The following is an 18882-nucleotide window of genomic DNA, read 5'->3' as shown; positions in this document are numbered from 1 at the left end:
TAAAAAGGCTTGATCCTTGATGGTTGAAGAGAAAAGGAAGATTTCTCCACGAACTCAGTTTCTTCTGGCCGAGCTGAGATAGTCCAAGCTCGCCAACCTCACGCCGCCTCCTATCCTTGTCCCCATGGTCCATCGGACCCCCCCTCTGCCAACTGGCTGCTGGACGTGGTGACCTGCAAAAAACCCCCGATCCTCCGGCACCAACCTCCACGCCGGCGGCTGATTCTTCGGCGTGTTGGAGTGCTCCCCCATCGAGAGCGCGTGCAGTGCAGACACGGCGTGGCCACCGGCATGCATCGGAACGTCGCCGTCACCCTCCCCAATCTCATCTCTCCACGCACAAATGTACTTGCGTCGATCACGTTACTAATAAAGGGAAATTCGATGTTGGATTCAGAATCACGCAAAGACCCAAGGAAAGAACGGTGAAAATCATCTGGGAAATTCAGCACTAGTAGAGGAACAGAAGAAAGAGGGTTTTCAGAAAGAATCACCAACCCCATCGACAACTAAATCGAAAGAAGCCACTTCGAAGAGTTATTCTGGGACTGGGAACTGGGAATGCAATGCTTAGGGCATCTCCAGCCGTTTGGCCTCCCAGAGCACCTAAATAGAGCGGCCTGGGGACGTGCCGGCGCTAGTTCGGCCCCTGGGGGCGACCTAGCTCCCAGTCACGCCCCCAAGCGCCGGCCCCCGGATGCGGGAAATTTGAACTAGGTCGTTCCCGCTCACAAAAAACGCCACAAATCCGGCGATCGGACGTAGTCTGGCGTTACAAAAAACAGAGCACCGCACGCCGCAAGTTCGCGTGCGCAACGAATCACTCGGCGGGGGCGGCTCCAGGCGTTGGCGGAGTCGGTGTGCGCGGGCTCGGCGGTGTCGGAGCTGCTTCGGTGCTGGGCTGTGTCGGCGCGGCTTCGGTACTGCTGGGCGGCGATGTAGAGGCGTCATTCGGGCTTGGCGTCCGTGCGGCCGTGGGCGCAGGAGCTGGCATCGTCGGCGTCGTCGGCGTTGCCGTCTGCATCTGGTTCAGGATGAGGCCGCGCTCCGCCATGTACCACACCCTGAGCTGCTCGTCGTTGCTCTGGAGTATGCCCGCCCCGCCCATCAGAAAAGCCATGTCGGTGTTCCTCTTCTTCGCGGCGACGTTCGTCCGGAGCAGGTCGACGTTGGTCCGGAGCAGGTCGAGCTTGATGGCGATGTTCGTCATCAGCGACGACCACCGCGCCTCGGTCTTCTCTTCACGTAGGACGGCACGGGCCTGGGCGTCGGCGAGGCAATGCTCGATGGACTCCTGCACTCACGCGGTTGCCGCGTCGGCGTTTTTCCCCTTCTTTGCCAACTTGTGGCCGTCCGGCCGCCCCTCTGACGCGCCCGGAGTCATCGCGTCCGGCTTGTATGTCTCCTTGGCCTTGTCGAGGGTACGTCGGACTTCCTCCCACTTCTCGCACTTGTCAATGCGCTTGTAGACGTGGAGGAACTTGAAGTCGGCGTCGAGGTTGTCGTGTCGATACATGGTGAACATGCGCAGCAACTGCACGGAGGAACAAACAGTTGGCGGGCGGCGGGCGTAGACGACGAAGAGATGCGGGTGAACGGCGTGCGTACCTGATCCTCAACGCTGGCGCCGCTCTCCGGGCGAGCCGCGACCTCCTCGACGATTCCATGCCATTTGTTGCACGCGCCCTGGATATGCCCCCAATGGTTCGCCATCGCCTCTGAGCCGCGCTGCATGTAGACGCCTTTGAAGTAGGGGTCGACGAGCTTCCACTCGTCGAACTCGGCCTTGATGCGGTCTCAGTACGTCTCGAAGCTCTAGTTCGTGCCGGTGGTCGGGTCGAGGCAGACGACTTTCCATGCTTCGGCGAGGCATTCCTCCTCTTTGGACGTCCACTTGATGCGCGCTTCGCCTGTCCTAGCCGTTCGCTTCTTCTTCTGGCGCCCCTTCGTCGGATCAGGAGCTGGCTCCTCCTCCTCCTCCTCCTCGGGTTCCTGCACTTCGTGCGCGTCCTCGCCGTAGACGTAGCTGAGCTCGGCCTCCATGTCGCCGCTGAGATCCACTACCTCGTCCTGGGTGGCGAACCCGGGAGACGCGGCGGCCGCGGTCGATCCTGTCGCGATGATGTCGTCCATGTCGGCTCCTGTGTCGTCGGCGTCGCCGAGGTGCGAGAAGGGCAGCGGTCCACGGCGGAGATGGGGCGTCGGTGTGGACGCGTAGGCGGGCGGCGAGTAGTTGTATGAAGGGTACTGCACGCCGACGAAGGCGGGCGAGGGTGTGCGCGTCGCGGGGTGACCATGGGGGAAGGTCACGTTTGGGTTGGACCCACCGTGCGCGTCGCCGTCGGCGTAGCCGGGCGACGACGATCCCCATGGAGATCCGACGCCTTGCTGTCCCCAGGGCGCGTACTGGGCGTGGCTGACGACGGGTGGATTCATCATCCCCGCGTGGTCGACCGATGAGGAGGACGCCGCCGCGCGCGCCGCGTTGTCGCGGGCCTTCTTGGCGATGGCCCTGTTCCGCCGGTCGGCGGCGACTGCGTCGCGTCGCTGAACTTCCACCCTCCACTCGGCGTTCGACATGCCCGGTGGCTTCAATGGCGGCGCCCTCGGCTTCCTCTGCTTCGGCTGGGCTACGGTGCCAGTCGTGGTTGCCGCCACGCGCGGCATGGCGTACTTCTTCGGCGGCATGACGGCGACTGGAAGGCGAGCGGGAGGGGGTTTGGCGGGAGAAATGGAAGGAATGACGGGAGGAAGGCGAGCGAGCGGGAGGGATGCGAGGGAAAAGCGTCAAGAAACGGTGGGAAAAGGCACTCGGGACGCCGCCAGGGCGGACCCATGCGCCTTTTTCGCTTGTGCCGGCTCACCAAGCGCCCCCAGGGCACCGGGTTTGGTCTGGGTCCGTCGGCACCAGTTTTGGCCCGAGCCGGCGGAAAACGGATTTCTGAAGGCGCGACTGGACCGTTTTTTTGGCGCCGGCGCGACAAAAACGCCTGGAAAGGGCCTGTTGGGGGCGTGGCCGGAGATGCCCTTAGATTTTACGGGCTGTTTGGATCCTACCCATGATTGCCCTGCCAACGATGGCACGCCAATAATTTGGCGCAGGATTCCGCCGCCAACAGTTTGCCAAAAAATTGGCTACGTATTGAACGGGAGGAGCTACAGGGCTGAGGGTGAGCCAAATAATCGGAAGCCAACCAAACACACGCCCACGCTGTGGTCAAGGCCAAATATTTGGCAGGGCAAACCGGGGCTGCAATCCAAACAGCCTCTACATCTAGCGATTCTTACCTTGCTTATCATGCCACTTTTTTTTTCCTTCTCGCTGCCTTCCGCTTCCGCTGGCCTCTGCTACTATGCCAGTAGGTGGTGAGTGGTGACGCTCACCGGAGAGAGCTCCTCCAGCAGTACTAATAGTCCACCTCCTCCTCCTCAACACCTCAGCATTTGTTGTTTCAACTCCCAATGGGTTGCTTTTTATTGAAATTAATGATGACTAGTACTCCATCCCTTCCGTTTTACTACCCAATCCTGGTTAACTAGCCTTCTCGTACGTCGTGTCATATTTTGAATATGATTTTAACTTATAAAGTATAAATTATACTGTACGTTGCAGAAATTATATAAAAAACTACATTCAAATATGAATCCAAAACTACAATTTTTGGAGGCATTCATTAATATTTTCAGTCAAATATGTGGTCAAACTTTGACCCAAAATATGACGAGGACTAATAAACCAACACAGAGGTAGTAAGGGTCTTTTTTTTAGAATCCAGTACAATCGAAGTCACTCACATACACAAGCATACACTTCCCCTATGAACACACACACACATGAACACCCTACCCCTATGAGCATCTCCCAAAGAATAAGTCGACATAGTATCTTAAGGTTGATAAGGTCACCACAAGCGTCTCGTACTCAACGGAAACATCTTCTCCCACTGAACGAACATCGCCAAAAAGACTCAAATAAATCCAGAAAAATGTGAGTATAAATGTCAAGTCTAAGACTTGAACCCTGATAGGCTAGGAATACCACTGTCGTCCTAACCATCCAACCAAAAGTTGGTTCGCAAGGTAGTAAGGGTCTACTCCCTCCGTCCGTAAAATAGTGTACTTCCAACTTTGTTGGAAAGTTAAACTTTTCTACGTTTGACGGTATTTAACAAATAATACACCAACATTTATGCCATTAAATTAGTAGCATTAGATTCACGATAAAAATATATTTTCATCATATACCTATTTGGTTTCACAAACACTCGTATATTTTTGCACAAACTTGATCAAACTTTGAGATAGTTTGAACTCTTTCAAGGACGGAGGGAGTATCTCATTTTGTTTTCCATTTTGTTAGTCTTATTTTTATTATTCACCATCATATGTTCATATTTCGAGACTTTTTCTAGTCCCTACACAAAAAAGTCCCTGGAAACTCACTCATGCATGTAAAAGTCTTTGGTCATTTAATGGTCGCACATGCATGTGTTGTAATTAGTGCATTGTTGAAAATAATATTTTGAGAAAAACGAGCACACTAATTAAGTGCTTTTGTAAACAGAAAAATTTATGTCCTTGACTGGGAAGATTTTTGAATTGGACCCTTTCAACCAGAAGGAAGGGAGTATTACTGGTGCTTACCTTACTGGAATCGGTGTCAATTAAACTTAAGAGCATAGTCAGACTTTAGGTGACGAAGTAGAGCACATACAATCCGGATCAGTTCTACTGTATAAATAAACGACTCCGGCTATACATACGATACTTCACATATACTCTCTCCGTTCCTAAATACTCGTCTTTCTAGGCATTTCAATAAGTGACTACATACGGAGCAAAATAAGTGAATCTACACTTTAAAATATGTCTATATACATCCATATGCAGTAGTCATCGGAAATGTCTAGAAAGACAAATATTTAGGAACGGAGGGAGTACCGTTCTTACCTGACACACCTAATCAGCCGTCCATGGAATGGAACTAAAGTATAAAGTATAGTACACCGTAGAATCTTGAATTGTACATGGATCGGACAAGTACATCTTGTGATAAATACACCATGAGGCAGCACAAAAAAAATAGTCAGACACGGATATGCTCAACGCAACATCCATGAACTGAAGGCAATGGTTTGTATGCACGCGAAGGTGACTAGACTGACTCTGACGTGATGGCAGGCGCACCTATGTGCCGCCCGCAGCGATTCCTTTCACAGGGTCGTCGGAGCCGCCGCTGAGCCGGCCGGTAACCATATGGCCGCGTCATGCTGATATTTGTGATCTAATTCATATTTGTGTTTTCTTTTTTATTTATTTATTTACTATTGTTGTTTATATTTCGAAATATAATAAATATGTATACTAAAGAAACACTTTACATAAAATTTTGAAAACATGTTAATCATGTATTTAGAAAATGTTTAATGTGTATAGAAAAATGTTAATCAGGTGTAAAACAATTCTTTGTGATATTTAAAAAATGTCACACATTTAAAACAAATGTACGTGACAATTAAAAAATGTTTGTCAAATGTTAAAAAAATGTTTGCGTAATACAAAAAATTGTTTCATACATTCACAACATGTATGTGACAATTAAAAAAAATGTTCATGAGCGTCAAAATATGCTTGTAGAAATTCTAGAAAAAAAGTGTATACATTATAAAACAATGTTTGCGTCCAATGCAGAAATGTATCCTACCATTAAAAAAGGTACGTGACATTTTAAAGAAAATTTCCCATGATAAAAAAATGTTTGTGACCTTTTATAAAATTATTTATACAAATGTAAAAATATGTTTATTTCTAATTAAAAAATGCAGGTGACATTTTAAAGAAATATTCATGTGTTTCCAAAATAATGTTCTTGGAGATTTTAAAATTTTATACATATAAAAAATGTTTGTGCTGTTTAAAAAATATTTATTTCCAATAAATTTATGTACAAGATGTATTCCAAGAATGTTACTATGTATTAAAAAACTGTTTCAAACATTTATTTTAAGAAAAGAATGTACATTATGTATTTGAAATGTCCAAAGTGTATCAAAAAATGTTCCACTTGTGTGCTAAAAGATGAATATTGTGCACTCACAAAAAATAGACATGTGTCAAAAAAGGAAACTGATTAAAACTAAGAAAGAAACAAAAAAGTAAATAAAATCAAGGAATACGAAGGAAACCAAGAAAGAAAGAAAAAATAACCAAAAGTATAATGAAGAAAGGAAAAAAAAAACCAAAGAAAATCAATGAAAACCAAAGATATCACAGTATAATGAAGGAAAATTGAAAAACCAATGACAAAATTAATGAAAACGCAGAGGTTTATCAAAGAAAATGAAAAAAAAGGATCGAGCGAGCGAACTATAGCGACGTAAGAACGGCGGTGAACGAATGTGTTGATGGGTTAGCTCGGTTTGCTCGGCCGTAGGCGATTCCTAATAGGAATCGGTACGGCCAAGACATAGTCCGAGCACGTGATGCCCGAGATGCATCTAGTGGCCTCAGTGGGCTTTACCGCCAATTTAGTACCTCTATGTGCAATCATGCCCTAGGATATAAGCGTTGATTGTTTAATCCCGTTAACAAATATCGTTTGTCCTACTTTTTGTGATGGTCTCATCCTATAAATTTCTAAGAAGTTGTATAAAAAAATGATATTTTTGAATCATGGTAGAATGATCAAGAAGGCAGAGCGACGACAATTCCGTATGTTGTTCCAAAGAAAAAGCAGTTTTTTTGTTGGAGTGGAAACTTTAAACAAAACGGTACGAGTTGGTGGTATCTTTCTTGGCCTGTGTATCGACTGGGAAGTTGTGCCGCATACCTTCCCTTTGCCGTCAACCCTCAGCACCAAATGAGGATGCTCGTAGCTCTGCAGTCCCAGAAAGTCGTGAAGAAGAAACCTGTCAACAAAAATAATCGACTGTTGGCCATCAGAGAATGAGAAAGAATACAGAGATGATTGGCATCTTTGCTTGCTTGGTTGCAATCTAGGCACACCTTTGGGGAACGGTGCAAAGGATTTTCCAGAAGCGTTCTGCACAATTTCATCATCGTCGGAAACTACAATGTGACCCTCCGAATCAACTCCGCAGTAGAATGGACGCCACCATCAGCATCCTGTAGGAAAATGGACAGGCAATATAAGTTTAATTTCTTTACAGTACTAAGTCAATTAATTTCTTTACAGTTATAGGTTAAGGATAAATGAATGAACATGACATAGTTTTGTTTGTCGCATTGATGTGAAATGCAGACATGCAGAATGCCAGATACACAGCAATGCAGACATGCAGAATGCCAGATACACATCAAAAAAGAAACGCCCCCACTACCAATGGAGAACTAAATCGAAAGAAGCCGTTAGGAGATTTATTCTGGGATTGGACTACGATTAAGATGCTTAGATTTTACTATCTCGTGATTCTTACCTTGCTTATCCTGTCACCTTTGTCCTCCTTCTGGCCTCCTTCCGCCTGGCCCTGCTACTCTGCTAGTGCTAGTAGGATGTGACCACGCGCTGAGCGGAGAGAGCTCGTCCAGCACTTTGTTTCTTACAGTAAAAATAAACGACCTTAGCATTTGTTGTTTCACTGTCTTCGTGACAACCGAGGCCCCGTGAGCTGCTTTTTATTTGAGTTAACGTGTTGTCTCTCAGCACGGTCATTTAGGATACGGTAGATACTTAAGCTGGAACCTGCGAATGTAAAGACATGAGAAATTTTAAGGGTTTAGGGTTTAGACATGCTTTAGCCCCCAGTTCAAAAGAAAGAATGAAAGGCATAAAGACTTTGAAGGATAATATTTCTATAAAAAAATCTTTGGTATTGTTCTGGTATTGTTTGGAACAAAGAAATTGCTATTCTACATTTTTTTAGCCTGCATGCCTCGATTCATTTCTTGTTCCTTCCATTTTATTTTTTGCTGTGGGACTGTCAATATTGGATGCTGGTTTACCGGTAACTGTATTTTGTTGGTGGGGGGCTGTCAATGCTGGATGCTGGTTTGCCGGTAACTGTGTGCGTGGTGGTCTGGCATTGGGCACGTGTAAATGCATGGTGGTGTACGTGGTGCTTGCATGCTGCCATGCGTCCTGGCGTGGCCATCTGGCAGCTGCATGCTGTCTGTCTCCTGTTGCTGGACGGTGGCGCTCTAGCGCTGCCTGCCTGTAATCAACAACAAAAACAGTGCCACCAACAAGAAAGCATTAGCAGCCCACTGATGCCAGGGAATCCCGCAGCATCAGCGGCATGGCATATCCATCAATTTGAATTTGGCCTCCATTGTTTTCCAAACGGCCAACGAAGGACTGGGTTCCACTATCACCACGATAACTATCGAAAATAAACCGCGACCACAGAAGCAGCATCCAGAGGTGCAACAGGAAACTAAAAGGCAGCTATAACTACAGCCGGAGGAGTTCCAGGCCTGCCAAGATAACGAACAAAAAAATACAGAGGTAGATCGAGCACCACAACAGTTTCAAGTTTCTACCATACAGTGTAACCGAGGCCTTATGATCGATATATAGGATCGCTCGTTTAACCCCAGAGCGCAAAAACAGCAGTATGCATGCTTGGTTTAGACACCACGCTAGACTTTTCCTTGGGCGATCAGGCACCATCAGGGGCAACAGCATCATCTTCCATAGCTTCAGTTTTAGTGATGCGAAGCAACCTTGTGTCAGGATCACACGCTCCATCCGTATGATGAGTAGGAGCCCCTCCCCGGAACGCCGCTTCCCGGTCAGCACCATTCTGGAGACCTGCCCGATAATTGTCATCGTTTGCGGCGGGGATGATATGTACCTCCATGGTCCTCTCATCTCTCAGCAGTTCAAAGAGGCACATATCACCCATCTTCAGCTTGTTGTCTTCTACAAACCGTTTCCATCCATTTCCAAGCCTTTTATCGCAACTGTTTTCACGAAACCACACCGGCCACTCCTTGCCCATCACCTGAAGAGACAAGTGTCGCTTCTCTTTAAGATATGCCTTAGCATAGCGTTTTGGGAAAACCTGATTACAGTGGACAAAAGAGTTAGCAGATAATGGCAATAAAACTCTGTAAAATAGCATGTTCAATTGCTTCCTAAATTTGTACGATATTAGGAAGCAATCTCCAATCTGTATTCAAATTCAGAGATGGTGACTGATTATGAATTTACATTATTAGATAGCGTTTTCATTAGTACTCCCTCTGTAAACTAATATAAGAGTGTTTAGATAACTAAAATAGTGATCTAAATGCTCTTATATTAGTTTACGGAGGGAGTATTCCACAAGCAGTACTTTACAGTTTAAACAGACACCTACATGATCGAAAGAAAATGGAACTCACCAGAAAGAATTCTAAAACAACGTTGCACTTGCGCATCACAGCAACAAAGAATGGGATCTCTGGTTGTATGGATTGGACCTTCTGCTTCACCACTTCCTTCTGAGCTGAAGTTAGTCTACTCTTGTGGGCGGTAATATAACGATCCTTCAACTGCTCCTTCTGAAATGAAGATCGTACCTTCTTCCAAACAATGCATTCGGAACCAGTCACTTCACGTACTTCTTCAGAGGAGACATCATCTTCTGTGCAAAGAAAACAGAACAATTAAATATTAGCTACACAAATATGATAATGATTTGCAAGGGAAGGCATAGCTATAATCGTAAACTGAGACCTGATGACCCGCCGGAGGAAATACTTATCACAGTGCTGTTATCTTGACATGACTTGTCCCTTTCCATTTGGAGGCGTGGTGACTCCATTGGCATCCCTTTCACTGTGCTAAATGGCTGCGTTTGTATGGCATCCCTTTTCGTTGGTGGTGACTCTGGCAGTACCATTTGTATGGGCTGAGGATAGAAATCAGAAATTTTCACAGTATCAGTAGCACTTGTGCGCCTTTCTTGCACGGGAGGCGGAGATGATGCCTTCTCACAACCAGATTCATCGAAGATTATGACATTAAACTGAGAGTTCCCATTGTATCTGAATAACATGGCGTCACCCATCTCTAGACCAAAGGTTTCAACGAAATTATCCCATCCCACTATAAGGACAAGGTTTTCATTGTTCTTGGCAACTCCAATTTCATAACTGCAACGATTTTGTGTTTCAAGTATCATCTCTCCTGGGAATTCGCCCTTGAAACACTGAACAAATTCTTTTGGGATGATCTGGAGAGGAACAATCAATAATTTTGTTTGAAAAATGGTTTGTAAACAGGATAAAAAAGATACTCTCTAATCAAAGCAAATTTGTCTGAGATGCCAAGGGAAATAAAGAAGAGTAGTATCATAGGAACAATGTGAATGCCAAAAGCCTATTATCCTTACTTTAAACTGTGAGGAATTGCAAACAAACATATCTGAATGTGCTACCATGCTGGATTCAATGTTTTTGCAAAAACTACATATAGTTTGTGTCTCTAAAAGAATATATATTGCTATAGAATTTAAACAAGAAAGTAGAAATTTATTGGTCTTCAGGAAAACAACAAAATAACTGATAAAAGGAAGTGGTGCTGTATTTGAATATGAATTTACCATCTCATGTTGAAAATTGTCCATCATAAGCACCAAGAAATATTTCTTCTCATCATCCAAGTTTGCGTAGTGATATTCAATCCGGCTTTTTCTTCTTTTCCGAGGCACTTCCATCTTTTGAGAATACCTGCAGTGTGAAAGCCATTTGAAGTGAAATTTGGTGCCAAGAAATAAAGACATGAATAATAAAGTATAGTATTTCACCCGTTTTCATGTGCCTCGTTGCACCTGTCTTGGACCTGAGGCCAAAAAGGATCCAGAACAACCGATAATGCTTTTTCAGGACCAAGCTTATCAAAGATCATGACACTAAACTGAGAGTTCCCTTTGTATCTGAATATTAAGGAATCATCCTCCTGTAGATCATAGCTTTCAACAAATTGCCGCCAACCCACTGTAAGGACATGCTTTTCTTGGTTCTTGGCAACCACAATAGTGTGACAGTAACCATTTCGAGTTTCTAGCTTGATCTCTCCTGGGATCTCGCCTTTGAAATACGGCACAACATCTTTTGGGATTATCTGCAGACAGAAATCTTGATATCAATATATTACCTTTATAAAAAAAATCTACAGAAAAAATAGATTTTTTTGGATAGACGGTTTATGCGCAGATACAAACGACACACTTGACCAGTATCTTAATGAAGGTGTGTCGTTTTTGCCTTTCTCATACTTCACCAGTATCTTAATCTTAAGAAAAACAAGGGAAATGGCTCTGGATCTTACTTGTGGTCCAATTTTTGTAAACTAACTGAATTGATTATGTGATCTTACTTTAGATTTAGTGATCTTACTTGCGGTCCAATTTTTGTGATTCACAGAAAAACAGGGAATTGACTGCAATTCACAGAATCTAAAGTACTGTACTAGATATCATTGTTCTTAAAAAAAAGCACAGATAGATAATAGGGTTACCATCGCATCTTGGAAATCACCCAATATAAGCACCAAGAAATACTGCTTTTCATCATCCAAATTCTTGTAGTGTTGCTCATCCCGCAGCTTGCAGCTTTCAAAAGACGTGCCCATCCTTTTAGCAGCCCCTCTGCAGTGCAAAATTAATTAACAGTGATAGGTGGTAAGAGGACATGATGTCATGAACAACAAGAAGACTTGGCACTAAAGTACAAAAAAGAAGACTTGTACTTGACCGGATTTCATGTACACCCTAAATGTGGATTTACTTCACAGAGGGAGCACTCCTCGATGTAGATTTGGTACTTTGATCCTTTCTTCTTTTTTTTCAAGGTCACAAGCTATATATCAACCAAGTCCAAGCTTTAAAAGAGCACCTCTTGATGGGAAATACACTTTGGTTTATGGTTGTATATACCCCCTATATGGGGATTTCTTTTTAATAATTAAACAAAAAGTCAAAATAGTTAAGAACTATTTTTAGAATAAACTTGACTTACGTTTGCACAAAAAAAAACGTTAACTTCATAGTGAAGAATACAAAATTTATTTGCTATTATAGGTCACTATTCACACTATTTTGGCTAAAATTTTGTTTTTTTAAAAGAAGTCAAAGGGGAATTTTCTTTTTGTGGAATTTTTCTCACGAGTATAATGGAAGGTTAAGTTTATTTCATTTTTTTTATTTTTTATTGAATTACTAAAAAAATCCATATAGGGTGTAGATGTCCCATAGACTCTTGAGGAAGAATAATAAGAGTACAAACGGCCCGAGGGGAATTTTCCATCCTCTCCCGACATGCACAAATTTGGTGTCTTGCATTGAGCCTAGCTCGAAACAGCACCTGCTCCGAATCAGCATAGCCATGGAGTCATTGTAGCTGCAGCTGGGAGGTAATTAAACCGGACGTTGCCAGGGGCCTCCATTGCTTGTATCTGAACAAGAAAGAAAAAATCATAACTAATCGATCAGAAGTTCAGAACAGGATTTGCGATGGATTGGACAAGAAGAAGAAAAATCTCCATGAGACCACCCAATTTCTCCGGTCTGGCCGAGCTGAGATCATCCAGCTCTCCAACCTCACGCCGCCTCCTACCCTCGTCGTCGCTCCCATGGCCCATGGGGCCTCCCGACTGCGAACCGACGGCTCGACGTGGTAACCAGAACCCCCGATGCTCCCTCGACTGACGGCTCGTTACGCCGGCGGCCGATTTCCCGGCGTGTCGGAGAGCTCCCTCGACTCCACTGAGAGCGCGTGCAGTGCAGACACCGCGTGGCCATCATGGCCGCCGCATAAATGTACTTTGTATTTACAGTACTACTAATGGAGAAAGGGTTATGCGAATGCGATGTTGGATCCAGTATCACGGCAAGACCCAAGGAAAGGATGGTGAAAATCGTCTGGGTTATTTACCACTGGCAGAGAAACAGAGGAAACAGGACTTTCACAAAAAGAATCTTCTCCTGCATTTTGAGATAATAAAAACGTCCTTTATCGAAAACAAAGAATCTTCTCATCTAATAGATGAGGCAAATCTTATACCTCCATTTTGAGAAAAAACATGAAATCAGCCTCACCCCCAACCCTCATCGACAACTGTAAATCGAAATAAAGAAGCCACCCCGGGGAATGGGAATACAATGCTTAGATTTTGTCTCCCGATTCTTACCTTGCTTATCTTGTCACCTTGGTTCTCCTTCTTGGCCTTGCTTCTCTGCTTGTAGGATACGACGACGCTGAGCGGAGAGAGCTCGCCCGGCAGTACTGATCCAACTCCTCAAGACCTCAGCACTCATGTAAAAGGATAAAAGACCTCGGCATTTGTTGTTTCACTGTCTTCACAACAACCGAAGCGTGGCCTTTTTACAACACGGTAGATACTTGACGCGGTGTTTTATGGCATCATGTACAGTACGAGTATATAACTGTAAATCTGTAATAGGTGTCAATTGAAAGTATAGTACTCCGTCCGTATAACCGACTTCTGTTATACTCGTATAAAGACACCGATGCACGACACAAGATTACAAAGGGGCGACCGGATCTGTACCTGAATACTACTGCAGGTATGGGCAGAGCGGCGCGCCCGATTACAGGAAGAGTGTCTCTGTTTGACTGTTTCGTTGGCAGTTTTAGGTGGGTCGGATCTCTGTAGACTGTAGCGTCGTTGTTGACTGATGAGCTGAGCCTGCCTGCCTCCTTTCCTGCAGGCTTGCTGGTAACTGCATACGTGGCGGTCTGGTATCGGGGACGTGTAAATGCATGGTGGTGTACGTGGTGCTTGCATGCTGTCGTGTGTCCTGTATGTTGGCCATATGGCGCAGCTGAATGCTGTTTGTCTGTCTCCTGTTGCTGGACGGTGGCGCTCCAGTGCTCAGCATGGCATATCGATCAATTTGGATTTGGCATCCATTGTCTTCCAAACGGCCAGCGAAGGACCGGGTTCCACCATCACCACGATAACTAACGAAATAAACAGCGACCACAAAAGCAGCCTCCATACGTGCAACAGGAAACTAAAAGGCAGCTAAAACTACAGCCTCCATACGTGCAATGGATTAAAAGGCAGCTAAAACTACAGCCAACAGAAATAACGAACAAAATACAGAGGTAGGTCGAGCATCAGAACAGTTTCAAGTTTCTACTACAAATCTACTCCCTCCATTCCGAAATATAAGTCTTTTTAGACATTTCAAATGGATTACAACATACAGATGTATGTAGACATATTTTAGACTGTAGATTCACTCATTTTGCTCCGTGTGTAATCACCTATTGAAATCTCTAGAAAGACTTATATTTTGGAACGGAGGGAGTACAATGTAACTGAGGCCTCATGATCGATATATAGGATCGCTCGTTTAACCCACACCATGCCAGATTTTTGCTTCAGCGATCAGGCACTCAGGGGCAACAACATCATCCTCCATAGCTTCAGTTTTAGCGATGTGAAGCAACCTTGAGACAGGAGCACGCGCCCCATCAGCCTGATGAGCAAGAGCCCCTCTCTGGAACGCCGCTTCACGGTCAGCATCACTGAGACGTGCCCAGTAATTGACAAATTTCGCGCGGATGATAAAGACCGTCATGGTTCCCCTCTCATCGGTCAACAGTTTAAAGAGGCAGATATCGCCCATCTTCAGCTTGTTGCCTTCTACAAACTGCTTCCATCCGATCCTGAGCTTATTACCACCATTGTTTTCACCGAACCGCACCCCCCACTTCCTTTCCCGCCGCCGAAGACACATGCTTGGCTCCTCTCTGAGATATTTCTTAGCATAGTGTCTGGGAAAAGTCTGTTTAAAGTGACCAAAAGAGTTAGCAGATAATGGCAAAAAAACTCTGTAAAATAACATGTTGAATTGCTTCCTAAATTTGTACGATATTAGGAAGCAATCTTCAATCTGTATTTAAATTCAGACATGACTGGTTATGAATTTGCATTATAAGATAATGTTTCATTAATATTCCATAAGCAGCACTTAACAGTTTACACAGGCAGCTAGATGATCGATGCAGGACACACATTAAAAAAATGGAACTCACCAGATTGAATCTTGAATTGAGGTTAGACTTGCGCATCACAGCAGCAAACATGGGGATCTCTGAGTCTATGGAATGGACCTTATGCTTCACAACTTCCTTCTGAGCTGGAGTTAGTTTGGTCTTGTTCACGGTAATGTAACCATCCTTCAACTGCTCCTTCTGAATTAAAGATAGCCTGACCTTCTTCTTCCTGACGGTGAAATTGGAACCAGGCACTTCACGTACTCCATATTCTTCTTCATCTTCACGTACTCCATATTCTTCTTCAGAGGAGAAACAATCTCCTGTGCCAAGAAATAGGGCTAAATATTAGCTACAAAAATATGAGAATGATTTGCAAGGGAAGATATATCTACAATAGTAAACTGAGACCTGATGACTCGCAGGAGGAAGTACTTATCACGGTGTTCTTGTCTTGACATGACTTGTCCGTTTCCATTTGGAGGCGTGGTGACTCCATTGGCATCTCTTTCCCTATGCTAAATGGCTGCGTTTGTATGGCCTGAGGACGAAAATGAGAACTTTTCACAGTATCAGTAGCACTTGTTCGCCTTTCTTGCGCAGGAGGTGGAGAAGGATCCACAAAAACTGATGATACCTTCTCACAGCCAAGTTCATCAAAGATTATGACATTAAATCGAGAGTTCCCAATGTATCTAAATACTATGGTGTCACCCATCTCTAGACCAAAGGTCCCAACAAATTTCCCCCATCCCACTGTAAGGACAAGATTTCCATTGTTCTTGGCAACTCCAATTACGTAACTGTGGCAATTTTGTGTTTCAAGTATCATCTCTCTTGGGAATTCGCCCTTGAAGCGCTGAACAAATACTTCTGGGATGATCTGGAGAGAAACAAGCAATATTTTTGTTTGAAAAATGGACCGTAAACAAGATGAAAAAGATACTCTCTGTAATCAAAGCATATTTTGTCTGTTCAATATATCTGACATACCAAGGGAAATGAATAAGACTAGTATCTTAGTAACAATGTGAATGCCTAAAGCATATCTTTACTTTAAACGATGAGGACGCTTTTTGTGAACAAACATCACTAAACGTGCTACCATGCTGGATTCAATCCAAGCATCAAATTAACATGAGACATAACAAAAAGTTGCAAAGACTATATATAGTTTGTGTACACCTCTAAAGCAATATATATCTCCATATAATTTAAATTAGAAAGTACACAAATCATTGGAATCATTGGAATCCAGAAAAACAACAAAGTAACTGATAAAAGGGTGTTACTGTATTTGAATATGAATTTACCATCTCATGTTGAAAATCGCCCATCATATGCACCAAGAAATATTTCTTCTCATCATCCAAGTTTGCGTAGTGATATTCAGTCCGGCTCTTGCATCTTTCCGAAGGCACATCCATCTTTTTAGAAGACCTGCCGTGCAAAATATATTTCAAGTGAAATTTGGTACCAGGAAATGAAGCAGTGAATAATAAAGTTTAATATTTAACCCGATTTCATGTGCCTCGTTGCGCCTGTCTTGGACCCGATGCAAAAAAGGATCCAGAACAACTGATAATGCTTTTTCACGACCAAGCTTATCAAAGGTCATGACATTAAACTGAGAGTTCCCTTTGTATCTGAACATTAAGGAATCACCAATCTGTAGATCATAGTTTTCGATGAATTGCCGCCAACCCACTGTAAGGACAAGCTTTTCTTGGTTCTTGGCAACCACAATAGTGTGACTGTAACCATTTCGGGTTTCTAGCTTGATCTCTCCTGGGATCTCACCTTTCAAGCGCCGCACAACTTCTTCCGGGATTATCTGCAGAAAGATAAATCTTGATAAAGAAATAATTTTTTGATGGAAAGTCTATGCGCAAGATCCAAATGACACTAGTTATAATCGAGGTATGTCCTCTTTGCCTTTTTCTTACCTGACCGGTATCTTAATCTTAGAAAAAACAAGGATAATGACTTTCTTACTTGTAATTGCCCAAAAAAAAACTATGTGGAAATTTGGTGTGAACTAACTGAGTAGTCTGCCTGTCAAAGGAATTGACTGCAACACAGAATCTAAAGTGGTACGTAGATAGTAGAAACATCATTGGTCTTAGAAAACACATATAGGTAAGAGGGTTACCATCGAATCTTGGAAATCACCCAACATAAGCACCAAGAAATACTTCTTTTCATCATCCAAATGCTTGTAGTATTGCTCATCCGGCAGCTTGCAGCTTCCAAAAGATATGCCCATCCTTTTAGCTGCCCCTGTGCAGTGCAAAATTAATTTACAGTGATAGGTGGTAAGAGGATATTATGTCATGAACAATAAGAAGATTTGTACTTGACCCGATATTCATGTACTCCTCAATATGAATTTGGAACTTTGATTCTTAAAAAAAAAGGGCACGTCTATATATAACCAAGTCCAACCTTTACAAGAACACCCTTTGATGAAGATAATAGAGTTACAAACGGCCCGAGGGGAATTTGTCATCCTATCCCAACCTGCATTGATGGCTTGCCTTGAGCCTGGCTAGATACATCACCTGCTCTGAATCACCATAGTCCATAGCTCATTCTGTCATTGTAACTGCAGCCGGGAAGTAACCAGACGTTGCCAGGGGACAACAACGACAACGACAATCCGAGGCACAGGCACGAGCTATCGACCTGAAGACGAAGGCGAAGACAGGACAAGGAGACCCAATCCCACATAAACGCCGAAAGCACCGCTTCAGGATCTTATTGACGAGACCTCCGAAGCGACCGTGAACCAAGGCATAACCGCATAAGCATTGTTGTTTGACAACTCTTCCCCACAACCCGACAGACCGGATCTGTAAACACCAATACTCGCGTCCTGCGGCGACGCTAGAACCATCGTCGCCGCAACGTGGAAGGGCCGGAGTTACTTATTCCACCGCGCCAACGCCTCCACTGCCCAAACAATCGACACGAGGACACTAAAACCTAAAAAAGTAGACAGAGGCCACACGAGCGTGAAGATTCAAGGTCTCCTCCGCCTCCTGTCAACCGAAACAGGCAACGGGGGCGAGGGAGACCGACTGAATCCGCCAGCGAGGAGGAGATCTGTGTGGTGGGCTGGTGGCTAGGGTTTGTTTAGGGAGAGGTCTATTCTTTATTTTTATTTTTTAGTTTGATTTGAAGAAAGGGACTTTGATTCAAGCCACAACTAATGGATGAGAAGAGGATTCGCCATGGATTGGACAAGAGATTTCTCCAGGAACCCAAGTTCTCTCATCTGGCCGAGCTGAGCTCGTCCCCAGCTCGCCAACCTCACGCCGCCTCCTATCCTTTTCCCCATGGCCCATGGGGCCTCCCCTCTGCCAACTGACGCCCCGACGTGGTGACCTGCAAGAAAGAAAAAAAAACGATTCTCCAGCACAAACCACCTCGCCGGCGGCCGATTCTCCGGCGTGTTGGGAGCTCCCTCGGCCCCACCGAGAGCACGCCAGGGCCACCACGGCCGTCGCGCTGTGCACCGGCATGTATCACAACGTCGCCGTCACACCCTCCCCCATCTCTCCACGCACAAATGTACTTGTATTGACCATGTTACTAACAAAGGGAAATGCGATGTCGCATTCAGAATCACGCCACCAAGGCCAAGGAAAGGATGGTCAAAATCATCCGAGTTACTACTAGTCTACTACTACCACTATTTAGCACTAGTAAAGGAACAGAAGAAAGAGGATTTTCAGAATGAATCACCCCCGTCCCCAACCGCATCGACAACTGAATCGAAAGAAGCCACCCGGAGAGTCATTCTGGGACTGGAAATACGATGCTTAAGATTTTTATCTTGCGATTCCTACCTTGCTTATCCTGCCGCCTTTACTTCTCCTTCTCGCCGCCTTCGGCTGGTCTCTGCCA

At 44.7% G+C, this 18882-nt stretch overlaps 2 protein-coding genes across 2 annotated transcripts; both read right to left on the bottom strand.

The window, feature by feature from the left end:
* Positions 1–8618: 8618 nt before the first annotated feature.
* Positions 8619–11040, bottom strand: LOC125507462 (putative B3 domain-containing protein Os03g0621600). Its single transcript, XM_048672036.1, has 4 exons — positions 10548–11040; positions 9680–10178; positions 9346–9587; positions 8619–9023 (listed from the first exon to the last, which is right to left on the bottom strand). Exons 1-4 carry the CDS (start codon positions 10725–10727, stop codon positions 8619–8621), a joined length of 1326 nt encoding a protein of 441 aa, XP_048527993.1. The 5' UTR covers positions 10728–11040.
* A 2960-nt stretch (positions 11041–14000) lies between these two features.
* Positions 14001–18554, bottom strand: LOC125510951 (putative B3 domain-containing protein Os03g0621600). The gene is made up of 7 exons (XM_048676236.1): positions 18402–18554; positions 17126–17253; positions 16491–16807; positions 16287–16413; positions 15385–15856; positions 15013–15296; positions 14001–14762 (listed from the first exon to the last, which is right to left on the bottom strand). Exons 2-7 carry the CDS (start codon positions 17237–17239, stop codon positions 14328–14330), a joined length of 1749 nt encoding a protein of 582 aa, XP_048532193.1. The 5' UTR covers positions 17240–17253; positions 18402–18554; the 3' UTR covers positions 14001–14327.
* Between the last annotated feature and the right edge of the window lie 328 nt (positions 18555–18882).

The sequence above is a fragment of the Triticum urartu genome, chromosome 5 (assembly GCF_003073215.2).
Source record: "Triticum urartu cultivar G1812 chromosome 5, Tu2.1, whole genome shotgun sequence".
NCBI lineage: Eukaryota > Viridiplantae > Streptophyta > Magnoliopsida > Poales > Poaceae > Triticum > Triticum urartu.
The sequence above is the reverse complement of the archived record's forward strand: the minus strand, read 5'-3'. Positions and strand labels throughout refer to the sequence as shown.

Bases quoted from the DNA above. Each gene is read 5' to 3' on its own strand.
- LOC125507462 (XM_048672036.1), bottom strand. From the start codon at position 10,727: ATGTCTTTATTTCTTGGCACCAAATTTCACTTCAAATGGCTTTCACAC. The intron at 10,179-10,547 runs GTAAATTCATAT...GTTCCTCTCCAG, and splicing joins ACAATTTTCAACATGAGATG to ATCATCCCAAAAGAATTTGT. The intron at 9,588-9,679 runs GTCTCAGTTTAC...TTCTTTGCACAG, and splicing joins TTCCTCCGGCGGGTCATCAG to AAGATGATGTCTCCTCTGAA.
- LOC125510951 (XM_048676236.1), bottom strand. From the start codon at position 17,239: ATGGGCATATCTTTTGGAAGCTGCAAGCTGCCGGATGAGCAATACTAC. The intron at 16,808-17,125 runs GTAACCCTCTTA...ATCTTTCTGCAG, and splicing joins GTGATTTCCAAGATTCGATG to ATAATCCCGGAAGAAGTTGT. The intron at 15,297-15,384 runs GTCTCAGTTTAC...TTCTTGGCACAG, and splicing joins TTCCTCCTGCGAGTCATCAG to GAGATTGTTTCTCCTCTGAA.